Raw genomic sequence first — 13,978 nt, 5'->3', positions numbered from 1 at the left:
AAACATCTATTTTTAAAGCTTTTGTTAAAAAAAATTAAATTTTTTAAGGGAATATTCTTATAATATTTTTAACATGTCCGTAGAAAATCATTCAAAAATCTAAAAGATATGAATAAGTAGACCTAAAGATAATGATCAAAACTACTGTTAAAAGACTTTTAAGGGATTATTATTTGAAGAAATTTTTTAAAGGACTAAAAACAAAATATAAAATTTATTTACCCCTAAATAAATTTTAAAAAAAGTGTCAAAAGTACATCTATGAACATATACATTATCCATAAAAGTCTTTGATACATGGAAATGGATCTTCTTAATTGGAAAACCTCTCAATTTTTCCGAAGTGTAATCTCAACCATTGTGGTGATTGAAAATGGAGAAAAAACAAGTGAAAGGTACAATGAAGAAGATCCAAATCCCTGATAGATGGATACACGTCTAAAGGATTCATGCTTCCTTGGTGAAATTGAAAACAAATGTACCCAAAAAGCTACTACATTATTTGAATGTATTCCAACCCATAGGAAGTTTCCATTTCTTATGCCAATAAATAGAAACTCTAGGCCACAATGTGTATCCAAAGCCATACTCAAGTGCTTGATCATCACTTCCATCAACAATCAAAGGCAACCAAACATATCTTGAATCTCTTAATTCACTTGGATTCCATCTATCAGCCATGAAGATAAACAAACCAGGAAACTTAGTCAATGGCAGCACAAAAGTGCTTTGTGCAAGGAAAGTAGAAACTCTAAACATTTTGTTTCCACCAACACATGGATTTCCAATTGTTTCCCATGTCCCCAAAATTGACTCACTAGTATGAACAAGTGCTTCATTTGGTGCCCAACCAGTACAACCTGATGTAACCATGTAATATGTTCCTTTGTGTTTGAACATAGCCGGCGCTTCTCTTCGCTGTCCGACAAAAATCCTTGTCATAACAGATGTCACATTGAGATAATCTTCTGTCAAGGGTCCAATGTGCATTACATTGTTTTGTTCAGATGAGTATATTAGATATGCAACATTATCTTCATCTTTGAAAATTGTCATGTCCCTAGACTGATATCCATGTGGTCTTCGGCTGCCGAGGTATTCGAACGGGCCGATAGGAGTATCACTCAATGCTATGCCAACAGAAGCTTTTGCATAATTGGCACTGTCAATGTGCATCCACATTACATATTTTTTGGTTTTTTTGTTGTAAATTACTTTTGGTCTCTCAAGTACATTGGACTTGTGTAGATCATGTGTTTTGTTTGTTTTCTCTGCTGCCAATACAATACCCTCTTTTTTCCATGTCCATAAATCCTTAGAAGAATAGCAACCAACTCCTATAATGTCCACCTGGTGAAATTTTAGGGTATGAGGCCATTACATGATAATAACATTGATAGCAAAAAAAAATAAAATCTTCAAAACAGTAGCTTATATATGAAGAAACAAATGCTTTTCCTTGGGTACTTTAAATATGTACATGTTATAATTGTTGGATTTATGAATGAGCCTTTGATGAGGGAAATGCTAAGTTTTGAATCTTTGATGGATGAAAAAAATGTAAAAGCTATGCAGTTTCTTCAGTCATGGCAGAAGATCTCATCTTAGAAAAAGCTCATTTGTGTGAAGCATAGTTGACTCCAGACTGATTTTCAGCCTCAGCCATTCAAAAGTTCAGCTTAGGTGTCTTAATCCACTATTCTAGCTCATTCATTTTGAGGTAAATAAAACATAAGCTCAAAATCAATCATAATGATCCCATTCAGCTTAAATCATATCATCTAAACTACTTATTTACATTCTGATTAAGAATGTTAACCTCTGCATTCTTAATTTCATAACATAATTAATGTTTACCAAAGCATTTCAGGTTTGTATCTTAGTTAACTATTTTTTTGTGCTGTTATATCATGAAATTCTGTGAACTGTTCAATAGAATGGAGAAACTACAGTGATCTTTGTCAGAGGAAGAGAGGTGTTTCTTAGAAGAAACTTACAACTCGCTTGATTTCAAATGTTAAGTGCAATGAAGTATTTATAGGTACAGTTAAAGAACTCTAGACCTACTTCTAAGACCTTTCTAATTAATACATATTTCTAGATATTTTCTATACTTTTCTCCATTTAATATAGTTTTAAAATTTTCAATAGATATCATGAGTTATCTAAATAATTTTAGATTATTCTGAATTTCAAATTATACTTAGGACAAGTGGTAAGGTATGGCATCACAAGCAATCTTTGATGACCTCAAAACCTGATTCTGGCCAAAACATTGTTTGCATTTGCTTATTTGTATTATCTTTTAAGAGTAACAAAATATATGTCCAAGTAAGTTAACATTTCAAGAACCAAATTAGTCCCATGAAACAAATACAATTTCCCTGCCAAAGACTTTCAATTGATAATGGTCAAGATATAGGAATTACTTAATTTGAATTTATTTGGAGCATAACTGCAGAAGGTCCTCATCAGGAATAGTAAATAAGATGAATTAAACATGTCTATACACCTAGCTAGTGGACAAAGAATGATCAATGCCGATAAGAAAGAAAACTGTGCATCTCTAGTCCAGTAGATTTTCTCTTATAAACAAACCGTCTTCTTAGTATAGCTTGGTAAATGATTCAACTTTAAGAAACTTGCACTGCCATAAAAAGAACATTAAATGGGGGGAAAAGCTAAAATAAGCTCATGTAACCAACAAATATGATACTTAGGTCATTTGATAAACAACGTAATTAAGTGTTTATATATAAATTATTTTTAGAACAGATTGTTTTTAAATAAGTTGTAAGCCATTTTCGTAAACTATTTTGGAAAATCTATAAAAATAAGCTGAAAACAACTATAGACATGTCATAAGTTGTTTCGATAATCTTTCTCAAATAGTCTCACAAATGTTTATATCAAGATAAGCTCAAGTAATTCAATCCAAAGAGTCACTTAATATGATTAAAACAACGAATTATGTATTCAATCAAAGTGACTTACACGAGCAGGTCCTTTGTTCTTATGAGCAAAGTAAGTAAGCCCGTCTTTATATTCACCATACCAATAGTAAGTATTTGAATTCTCATCAAATAGAATGCCCCCACCATGAGCTTGAATAGGATTTCCATCAGTATCCAACCAAACTCTACCAGGGTAATAGTAATAACTATCATTCCCTTTACTCTTCATTGGATCAACAGCACTAGTTTTATCAGGAAAGAAAACAACATGTCTAAGTGGTGAATGTTCATCCAAGAATTCATCAACCAATGGTGTTATTGACTTGCTTTGATGTAACCTTTTTTTGTTTGGTGGTGGAATTTGGAAGTTCTCTTTTTCAACTTGTTGGAGTTCATGGAAATGAGAAAGAGGATGAGGATGATTCACATTGAATTGAAACTCTACACCTTCTTCATGTTTTTGTTGAATGATGGAATATAGATGAAGCAAAAGTATGCATCCTAATAAACTCCATGACATAACACAACATCTACTTCTAGTATTGCAATGCAAAGTAGTAATGAGTTTTTTGCATAGGTTATTTATTCTCATTTTCTCTTGCGTTATATATATCTTTCAAAATAATAATGATGGAAATTGCAATTAACGAAATAGAAGCAAAGCTAAGTGTGGAAGACTTGATTGAAAAATGATATGATGATTAGAAGATGGAAAGCAAATTAAAGATAAGTGTGGTTGAAGTAGAAGACTCACTCACCTTGATCAGGAATGGATCTGGCCTCTGGGTTGGTGACATTGACTTTGTTATAAAATACTAAAAAAGAGGGAAAACTCATTTTATTCCCATACAAAAACTGCTAGACTAATATTTTTTAAAATTATAAAAGGATATAATTAAATTTATATTTATTATATTTAGGATAGGACTGAGAGAGAGTATTTTTACGAAAGAAAAAATAAATATTTTCTTTAAAATGGGAAAAATATCTTTTGGTTGCCGCCAGGCATGATTATTATCTTGAAACCAACCATGGCGTAACTGAATTCTCAATTCTCTCCTTTCGCTATGGAACCTCTACACGTGCAGGGACACATTCCCTCACTTCGTCCCTTAGCACAATTCCAACCAGACACCGACAACATTCGACGCAATCTAATTCAAAAGGGTGTCAACCCCACACCAAAAATCATCCACACTCTCCGCAAGAAACAAATTCAAAAACACAATCGAAAACTCAACCGCCAAGCCCTGAATTCTCCTCCACTCTCCAACTCTCAAAAACAAACAATGAAGGAAGAACATCACTTTCAAGAACTCAAAGACGAATACAGACGATTCACAAAAGCATTGGAAGCAAATGTTGAAGTGAACAAGGGTTTGGATTTGGTGGGGAAGCCGTGGGAAGAAGGGATTCAAACAGTTGAGTTTTTGGAGCGAAGGAAGGAGTATAGAGGAGAGAAACTTAAGAGGGAAAGTTTAATGGAGCTTGAGGAAATGTTCCGTGTATTTTTACGAAAGAAAAAATAAATATTTTCTTTAAAATGGGAAAAATATCTTTTGGTTGCCGCCAGGCATGATTATTATCTTGAAACCAACCATGGCGTAACTGAATTCTCAATTCTCTCCTTTCGCTATGGAACCTCTACACGTGCAGGGACACATTCCCTCACTTCGTCCCTTAGCACAATTCCAACCAGACACCGACAACATTCGACGCAATCTAATTCAAAAGGGTGTCAACCCCACACCAAAAATCATCCACACTCTCCGCAAGAAACAAATTCAAAAACACAATCGAAAACTCAACCGCCAAGCCCTGAATTCTCCTCCACTCTCCAACTCTCAAAAACAAACAATGAAGGAAGAACATCACTTTCAAGAACTCAAAGACGAATACAGACGATTCACAAAAGCATTGGAAGCAAATGTTGAAGTGAACAAGGGTTTGGATTTGGTGGGGAAGCCGTGGGAAGAAGGGATTCAAACAGTTGAGTTTTTGGAGCGAAGGAAGGAGTATAGAGGAGAGAAACTTAAGAGGGAAAGTTTAATGGAGCTTGAGGAAATGTTCCGTGTTCGAAAGATGGATGAATTGAAGTGGGTTTTGGATGATGATGTAGAAATTGACGAACTTCGGTTTGATGAAAGTAGTTATGGGAAAAAGACTCGTAAACGCAGTGAGGCTCAGGTTGTAAGGTTTCTTGTTGATAGGTTTGTGTTCAGTTTTTCATTTGCTGTGAATTGCTTTGATTGAATATATACTAGGTTTACCCCTCTTTTTTTTTTTCTAAACTGAATTCACATACATGAAGTGAACTAAATTTACGTCAATTCAGATCATGTAGCTTATTTGTGTGTAATTGGAAAAATTAGTAGTGTAACTAGCAAAAATGTATTTTTTTTGTTTTGTTTCAAGTTATGGAGGGATTTTTGGGTTTTTATGTAGGTTGTGTGATAGGGAGATTGGGGCTAAGGATTGGAAATTTTCGAGGTTGATGAAGTTGTCAGGATTGCCCTTTACAGAGGGTCAGTTGTTGACAATTCTTGAAATGCTTAGTGCTAAGAGGTGTTGGAAGCAAGCTCTATCTGTGATTCAGTGGGTGTATAATTCTAAGGATCAAAGACATAATCAAAGCAGGTGATTGGCTTCTTAAATATAGCATTACTTTTATAAATTTGACTTGGCCTACTGCTGCTATTGTTTAGTGAGATAAGTGGTGTGTTGTCAATTGCGGAAAATAACAATTTGGTCAAATTCTGATATGATGCAATGCTATAATGCTGCTATAGCCACTATTTGACACTTTGTATTAAATTGCGTATTGAACAATAGTGGTTTGCTAAAACTCCTCAACGCTATAGCATTGATATAGCCCCTATTTGACTTTGAGATATTTGTGTTATGTTATGTTCTGTGTGGTTTTAAATATTGGAGAAAACTACTATTGACATAATGGAACAGCTTTTGGCAATGTATTATTGTGTTAATGAATAGAACATGTAAAAAAAAGAGAGTAGAAAAGCTTTTAAGCTCGGACGAGCCAGCACTCTTGACAAGATGCTTGGGAAGATGTATGTCTTGATTGGTATTTTGATGTGGAATGTACTTGGTGCTAATTTGGTGTACCTTTAAAAGCCACCAAATAATATGCATGGTTATGTCTGAAATGATTTTCATTTTTGTTGTTTTTTGACATGCTTAGTGCTTTGCATATTTGGTTCTCTTATGTTGAAATTAATAATGAATTTGTAGGTTTGTGTACACAAAACTTCTTGCAGTTCTTGGGAAGGCAAGAAGGCCAAAGGAAGCCCTTAATATGTTCAATTTGATGCGGGTAAGAATCAAGTACTTAGTTTGTTTTTCCATGTGATTGGACTCGTCTTTAGTTGTTGTTTTATGTTGCTGAATTGATTAACTCCCAACTTGTTCATCAGGGAAACAATCATGTATATCCTGATATGGCTGCATATCACAGCATTGCTGTTACACTTGGTCAAGCTGGTCTTCTGAAAGAGTTGCTGAATGTTGTCGAATGCATGAGGCAGAAACCCGAAACATTTAAATATATGTATCGCAAGAACTGGGATCTAAGTCTTGAACCTGATGTGGTTATTTATAATGCTGTAAGAAAGCAACTAAATATATTTCATATAACTTTCTTATGAATGTCACTTTGCAGATTGATTAAACTGACCGAAAATTTTCAATTACTATTAGGTACTTAATGCTTGTGTTCCATCAAAGCAGTGGAAAGGCGTGTCATGGGTTTTTCAGCAACTGAGGGAAGGTGGTCTAAAACCTAATGGGGCTACGTATGGACTTGCAATGGAGGTAATTACAGGGTTGCAACATCTGACGCCAAGTTATTTATCTTGAAAAAGTTAGATACTAAATAACTTGGCTCTTCTTATTTTTTAACTGCAAACATAATCAAATGGATTACCGCTATTCTGAGTCGTAATTATTGTGTTACTATTATCTTTGCTTATGTCGCTAACAAAAAATAAAAAAGGTGGTACAATATCAGTTGTTTTGGGGGAAATTGTTCACAGAGGATCTATTTGACTGATTTATTATGGTCAAACGTTTTTTGAAAATGTGATATCAACGCAATCTGCTCTCTATGGTTGCATTATATAAACAGTCAGGTAACCATGCTGCCTAACATTTTCATTTTATTCACAAAATATTAACAAGCTTTTTGTAAGTTATATTCTATTTGAGAGTCTTTATGCGTGAATGGAAAAATTGGTTAATGAAGAAAAGGCTATTACTGCCAGATTTCATTACCTTTGAATCTTTGAAGCGTGTTTGTATTCAAGTCTTACAGGTGATGCTTGTTATTATAAGGTAATGCTGGAGTCGGGCAACTACGACCTTGTCCATGAGTTATTTGGAAAGATGAGGAGAAGTGGGGAAGTTCCAGAAGCCCTTACATATAAAGGTAGTGTTTTACTTCTTTCATATCATTTGCGACTGAAATTTTGCAGCTGATGGCCTGATATACATACTTTCTCTCTTCCTTAGTGTTGGTGAGAACTTGTTGGAAGGAAGGTAAAGTTGATGAAGCTGTGAAAGTTGTCAGGGACATGGAAAGAAAAGGCGTTATGGGAACTGCTAGTGTATATTATGAGCTAGCATGTTGCCTTTGCAACTGTGGGAGATGGCAAGATGCTATTCCGGAGGTACTTTTCTTAGTTTCCAATTAAACTCCCAAATTTGTCCCAAGAAATTTTATGGCAGACTCGTTACTTCCTGAAAAAATCCATACATGTTTGGAAACCATAAATCATCCCTTGAAATATGGCTGCAGGTTGAGAGGATAAGAAGACTTTCTCATGCTAGGCCTTTGGAGGTTACTTTCACCGGCATGATTCGGTCATCCATGGATGGTGGGCACATTGATGATTGCATATCTATATTTGAATATATGGAAGACCATTGTACTCCTAATGTAGGGACTGTAAATATCATGCTAAAAGTTTACGGCCAGAATGACATGTTTTCCAAAGCTAAAGTTTTATTTGAGGAAGTTAAGGTTGCAAAGTCGGATATTTATGACTTCCCAAAGGGTGGCAGTACCTCTATTGTACCAGATGCATACACATATAGCTTAATGTTGGAAGCATCTGCACGGGCACACCAGTGGGAATATTTTGAGCATGTGTACAAAGAGATGATTCTCTCGGGCTATCATTTGGATCAAAATAAACACTCGTCATTACTTGTTAAAGCTTCAAGAGCTGGCAAGGTAGAGAATATACTTGTTATTTATGTTTATTTTATATTTCTGCTCAGTACTATATCATATATAATTTTTGTTACATGCAAACTGTACTTACACCGCGATGCATGAAAAAAGACAATTTATTATTGGTGTCAGTACAATTTTGATCATTATTTTGCACTAAATACATCAGGTATATGTATAAAGCTCGTGTTACAGTATCAGTAAATATCTTAATATCTTTGATATTAAATTAGGATATCTTAAACTATTTTCTAGGATCAGTTTATAATAGTATCAAAGAGTATCTCATTGGATTAGATTTTATATTACTTACTACTATTATTATGATTTGTTATTGATTTAGATTGAGTTTATGTATCCCTTTAATAAGGGATTAGTATTTAATCTTTTGTATCAAGTTACTGAGTCAGGATCAAGCATATTTCACTATAATACTATTTCTTATTATTTTCTCTCCTCTTTTGTCTAAAATCTCATAACTTCAACCACTCATATGCATAGTCCAGCACAAATGCAAATTTATTTAAACTTCTGCATGTGATCTTGATAGAACCCGCATTAGTTCTTGCTTTATCCTTTAGATTTCTCTATCGTTGGATGATTTTCAGAATCAGTTTAATACAATTATGTTTTCTTACTTGTTAGCCAATGGAACCACAAAAGTCGCCCCTTACTTCTTTATTCAATACATTTTTTTTCTAAATATTGAATTTGACGGCTTAATATGGTTTCAATGCAGTTGCATTTACTGGAGCATGCATTTGACATGATTCTGGAAGTTGGAGAAATTCCTTGCCATCTTATCTTTTTTGAATTGGTGATTCAAGCTATAGCTCAACATAATTACGAGCGAGCTGTCATCTTACTCAGCACCATGGCTTATGCGCCATATCGTGTGACAGAAAAGCAATGGACGGAGCTGTTTAAAAAGAACAAAGACAGAATCAATCATGAGAATCTGGAGCGGTTGTTGGATGCTCTTGGTAAATGTAATGTTGTATCAGAAGCAACAGTCTCAAATTTATCAAGGTCATTGCATGTTCTTTGTGGATTAGGTTCATCCAGAAACATCTCAAGTATCATCCCTTTTGGAAGTGAAAATGTCAATGGTCTGAATGAGATAATTGATGGTGGTGGAAATGGAAATGTGCCAAATATTTCAGGGAGAATGACGATAATCGAAGGTGCTGAATCTGGGAATAACATTCTTCTTGGTAGTGATCAAGCTGAATCAGATACATTTACCGTTAACCGTAATCAAATCGACAGAGTAAACAATAATGATGTGGTGGTTTGCACGCCACAAAACTGTAATATTGACGATAAAGTAAGTTTATGTGCTGATAAGGTGGAATTTTGTGATCATCTGGCACTTGACAAGTCTTCGGATGGTTCGGATGATGAGCTCTCAGATGATGAAAGCTATGAAGATGATGATGTTGACGATGGAGTGATTGACAAGCCTTCGGCATATCAAATATTGGAAGCATGGAAGGAAATGAGAGAGGAGGATAAGACTTTGTTACACTCTGAACTCGATTGTGGTTAGATATTGCAAGTTGTTTTAGGATATGACTAGGAGTTGAGTTTTTAAGGGAAAAGGAGGGGTGGGCTTATTTTTCATTTATAAATTAAAGCAATTATAAAATGTTTCTAATCAATAAGAAAAAGTGATTGAAATATTATATGATTATTTATCATGTTATTTTTTTAATTTCAAAAAAATCTCATATGTATTTCAACGGATAGATTTTAACCTCTAAAATCTTCTCCACAACCTTAATCTCAAATATACCCTCAGTGTTCAATATGCTAGCTGAAAAGGGAAATGAGATTGTAAGATCAAACTTATTTTGATCAACCTCGTGTGTGTAATTGGAAAAGGGAGACTAAGTAAAACGCATAAAATGCAAAACGTTGAAAAGCATATTATTGTAAGTAATTTTTTTGGTAAAAGTACTCAAATTAGCCGTTGAAATTGTAAAATTAATCAACTTAATCTCTTAAATTATTGATATTTCAAAATGATCTTTGAAATATTAATTTAATTTGTCCCTTTGTTGGTATTTGCAGGGGACTTAAGTGAAATAATGTTAGGGGTTTATTTGATTACAGATCTAGACAAATGGATAAAATTATTATTTTGCATTTCAATGATGATTTTAGAATATTGGAAAGTGGATAACTAAAGGCCTGCAACAATATGAAGGACAATTGAGCATTTACTCGTAATCTTTTCAAGTATAAATCATTTTGTCCACGTGATTTTTTGTGTTGAAGGCTTCTCCAATTTGATATTCTTTACTCTTTAGTTCTTAGCTTGTTCTCAAGAGAGCCTATGGATTATTTGTATCAAGTCAGTACTAGAGCGTTTAGCGTATACTTACAAAACAAGTAAACAAAACCAAATAACATTTACAAAAGAACAGTCGTAAATGTGTTTTCCTGAACCTGATATTAACGTTTCCATTATTATACTGATACACAACTATTAAAAAAAGAACAAATGCCTCTAAACTTTATCTATATACACATACACATCAGCAAAAGCCAAAAAACAAAAGACAAATGAAGTCTATTATGTGTAAACATAATAGTACTTCCTAGTCAGAGTGGTGTAACAATGTCTTAGAATAACAAGCAGTGGAAATATGACTTGCATGTCAATGACAATCCATATTGCTATTGGAACACTCCTAAAAAAATGTTATCTTAGTGTACTTTGAAACCTTCCCTCGCCATCTTTATAAAAATAAAAATAAAAAAAGTAAAATAAAATAAAAGCTATTACTGACTCTTGACAAAATGTTTCACAAATCGTCCCGCATGTTCCGGATTTACAAGCCGAAAATCATGTACAGCTACAAAAAAAAATGGCAGGAAGTGCGGTAGTGGAACAATTATCTCAAGCCAACCCGGCAGATGATGAACAAGCGAAAGTGCACAACATCTGCATAATTCACAAACAACAAACAGGCTTAAAATAGAAACTACTACCACTACTACGTAGCATCATCAGAAAAAAGCAACACTAATCAATTAAACTGAACTAAGAGAACTAACAGAAATGCCTTATGTATATAGGCATCAGAATAATTCAGAAGTGGTTAAAGCTTGTTTAAATTATTTTGAAGATTCAAACTCTAATCAAGTAACGATTAACAAAAGCAAAGCATATAAAGATATGAAGATTCTAAAGGAGTGACTTGACTTAGGAAGCTACCAAATATGAAGCATTTTGCATTTTAGCGCCTTCATCGCTGCCTTTGCAAAGACTTGAGCAGCCTCAGCTTCAGCTTCTGCAGCCTCTGCCTCCCTAGCTGCTGCCTCGGCCTGTGCAATGGCAACCTCTGCCTCTGCAACTGCTTTTGCAGCGGCAGCAGCTGCCTCTTGAGCGGTCATGCCCGTCACTTTTGATAGCTCTGCATCAATTTGGGATTTGGAAAGGATGTTGACATCACCACTCTTCTCCAAATCTGGAAAATATTTGGGACTTGCTTCCAAGAGCATCAAGGAAGCGCTTCTTCTTTTCTCAGAGACTGTTGAACTTGGCATAATTCTGTACTTATGCTTTTCCTGTCAACGTATATGTCATTGGCAGGATAGACTTATCATATATCGAATTTAATTGCAAAATAATTGCCACTGCCAAAAGAAAATCCATAATGTTATAACCAATTAATTTCTCATTGTCAACCATTTTTTGTTCTTTATTTCCAGCAAGATCAAAAAAGTTATTAAAGTACTTTGGTCATAGATGAAACACTTTAGTTTGTAAGGCCTTCAAATATTATCCAGATTGACTGTGTCTATTTAAAAGGTTTACACACGGAGCCTGATGTGCTTAGCTACAGCAGTAACTGACTATAAAAGTACCTTGATTATTTTGCCACTTGCCACCAAATTCTGCAGTTTTGTTGACAGTAACTTTCTAAGATTTGGTGGGCACTGATATTTTTCCTAAAGAGGTGAAAAGTTTCAGAATTACTTTCGATGCAATGATGGGAACAAGTAAGTAAACAAACACTGTATTGCTAGTATTGGCTGAAAGGGGAGAAATATAGCACTTTAAAAAACTATAAAGACCTACACAATAATTTAATCTAAAAAGATATAGCACTTTATGGACCCGAGAGAGAAATATTTCCAGTTAGTTCAAAGATTTCTAACGCAGCGAGATCAATCACAAAGAAGAATGATACACTATTACATCTATTTTAGAACAAAAAAGATAATCCATTGATAAATATAAAAAGGAAATTGTTTGTTACAGCGGGGGGGAAATAAAATTTATTTTCTGTCTAAGTCTACATATAAACCAATCCCTAAGAAGGGGGCCATTAAAAAGTGGCCTACAAAAGCGGGAAATGTGAGTCTTTTATAACATAAGTGAAGTAGAAATACCTCTATGTAAGAAGCAATGGCAGCCTTATCAGAACCCTTTGGCTCTTTCATATTGACAATAGCCTCTAATACATGATTATCCCCCAACCTGCCATCATTGAAAAACATATTGCTTTTGTAATTCAAAAGTCTCGTTGCATGATTTCAACATTTCAGCTCAAAATGGGATGTCGTTATCAACTATTCATAAATGCAAGTAGTGGAACAATGACATAGGACAGGATTTTGTTTTTGACAGGAGACATATGACAAGATTAAGATGCAGTTAAGCATGAATTCATTTATGATTTTTTCTTTTCACAACAAGCATACAAGGAGTGCATGTAGACAGAGAATCTTCAGATACATGCAATCCTAGAACTAATTACTTGGAAGGGGTGTAACATCTACAAGTTTACAAAGTTTAAATGCTATTCAAGAACAAAATTAAACAAACCAAACACCAGGAGATTATTTATTTTCTCTAGATAATAAGTAGTGATATTTTTAGTTGAGAGTTCTTGAACCTTGATACTTGTTCTTTTGAATTAAGAGATTGCAGTGTTCCGCCAGAAATTGCTAGAGGCTTAATATCAAGAACGTCTTCACGTTGAGCTACTTTAGTCAAGGCCAAATCATTATTGTCAACTTTGGGGGCTGGAAGGCTCTTTTTAAGAGCAAGCTTTGCCTTCTGCCGGGATCCCCATATTGCTGTCACATTTATATTTCTCCATTTATCCTGTTCACAATTCAAAGCATATTATACACGAGTACACCAAAGGTATGCAATGGCTTTGTCAAATCGATCAAAGAAAAATGCTCTATCTCTTTATATACTTCTCCTATGACACAATACAAAATAGATGACCATTTCGGTAGTGCAACTTTAAAATTCAGAGCATGAATGAACAATAAAACTTTCTATTTTTGACACTTCCCACAACCAACTAGGTTGAAAAGACGTACCTTGAGATCTACATTTGAACGCATACGCAAAATGGCACTGAACTCAGGATCTGTAAGTATAGTACGCCATTTTCCTGCCCCGTGTTTGACTACTCCGGCTTTCAGTGCCGCTTCTTCTTCTGCAGTCCATTTCTGCTTAGGAGCACCCATAGAAGGAAAGCCAACAGCTTTTTTGTGACAGATCAATCTTTGCTAAGCTTGGAATTTCAGTGCTTCCCTTTTCTACATGCACATTTTGAATACAAACCTTTACTACCAGAAAACAACATCAAATTGAAAAGAAAAGCATGTCAAAATGTGATTAGTCTGTGTTAATAATAACGAATAAAATATAACTCATACAAAACATTGACCTTAGTTCCAAATTCACTTCAATTCCATCCACTAATAACCCAATGTTCAAATTTTAAAAATAATAATAATA

At 34.4% G+C, this 13,978-nt stretch overlaps 3 protein-coding genes across 5 annotated transcripts; 1 reads left to right on the top strand and 2 right to left on the bottom strand.

The window, feature by feature from the left end:
• Positions 1-208: 208 nt before the first annotated feature.
• On the bottom strand, positions 209-4,455 carry LOC101505714 (uncharacterized). Its single transcript, XM_004509006.4, has 2 exons — positions 2,995-4,455; positions 209-1,350 (listed from the first exon to the last, which is right to left on the bottom strand). Exons 1-2 carry the CDS (start codon positions 3,544-3,546, stop codon positions 499-501), a joined length of 1,404 nt encoding a protein of 467 aa, XP_004509063.1. The 5' UTR covers positions 3,547-4,455; the 3' UTR covers positions 209-498.
• Positions 4,456-4,492: 37 nt separating this feature from the next.
• On the top strand, positions 4,493-9,890 carry LOC101505384 (pentatricopeptide repeat-containing protein At5g67570, chloroplastic). Its single transcript, XM_004509005.4, has 9 exons — positions 4,493-5,164; positions 5,400-5,591; positions 6,207-6,288; positions 6,389-6,577; positions 6,672-6,785; positions 7,305-7,398; positions 7,482-7,639; positions 7,768-8,205; positions 8,945-9,890. Exons 1-9 carry the CDS (start codon positions 4,590-4,592, stop codon positions 9,752-9,754), a joined length of 2,652 nt encoding a protein of 883 aa, XP_004509062.1. The 5' UTR covers positions 4,493-4,589; the 3' UTR covers positions 9,755-9,890.
• A 928-nt stretch (positions 9,891-10,818) lies between these two features.
• On the bottom strand, positions 10,819-13,906 carry LOC101505061 (telomere repeat-binding factor 2). Of its 3 annotated transcripts, XM_004509004.4 has the most exons (6): positions 13,555-13,904; positions 13,116-13,327; positions 12,610-12,697; positions 12,082-12,165; positions 11,429-11,781; positions 10,819-11,155 (listed from the first exon to the last, which is right to left on the bottom strand). In XM_004509004.4, coding segments are annotated over exons 1-6 (888 nt in total). In that variant the 5' UTR covers positions 13,705-13,904; the 3' UTR covers positions 10,819-11,154. The 3 variants fall into 3 exon arrangements, with proteins under 3 accessions (XP_004509061.1, XP_012573675.1, XP_027192422.1); XM_012718221.3 differs by lacking the exon at positions 10,819-11,155 and having other exon boundaries at positions 11,265-11,781; positions 13,555-13,905; XM_027336621.2 differs by lacking the exons at positions 10,819-11,155; positions 12,082-12,165 and having other exon boundaries at positions 11,265-11,781; positions 13,555-13,906.
• Positions 13,907-13,978: the final 72 nt, after the last annotated feature.

This window comes from Cicer arietinum, chromosome 7, assembly GCF_000331145.2.
Source record: "Cicer arietinum cultivar CDC Frontier isolate Library 1 chromosome 7, Cicar.CDCFrontier_v2.0, whole genome shotgun sequence".
NCBI lineage: Eukaryota > Viridiplantae > Streptophyta > Magnoliopsida > Fabales > Fabaceae > Cicer > Cicer arietinum.
Note: the sequence above shows the minus strand (reverse complement) of the source record. Positions and strands in the feature narration are given on the sequence as shown.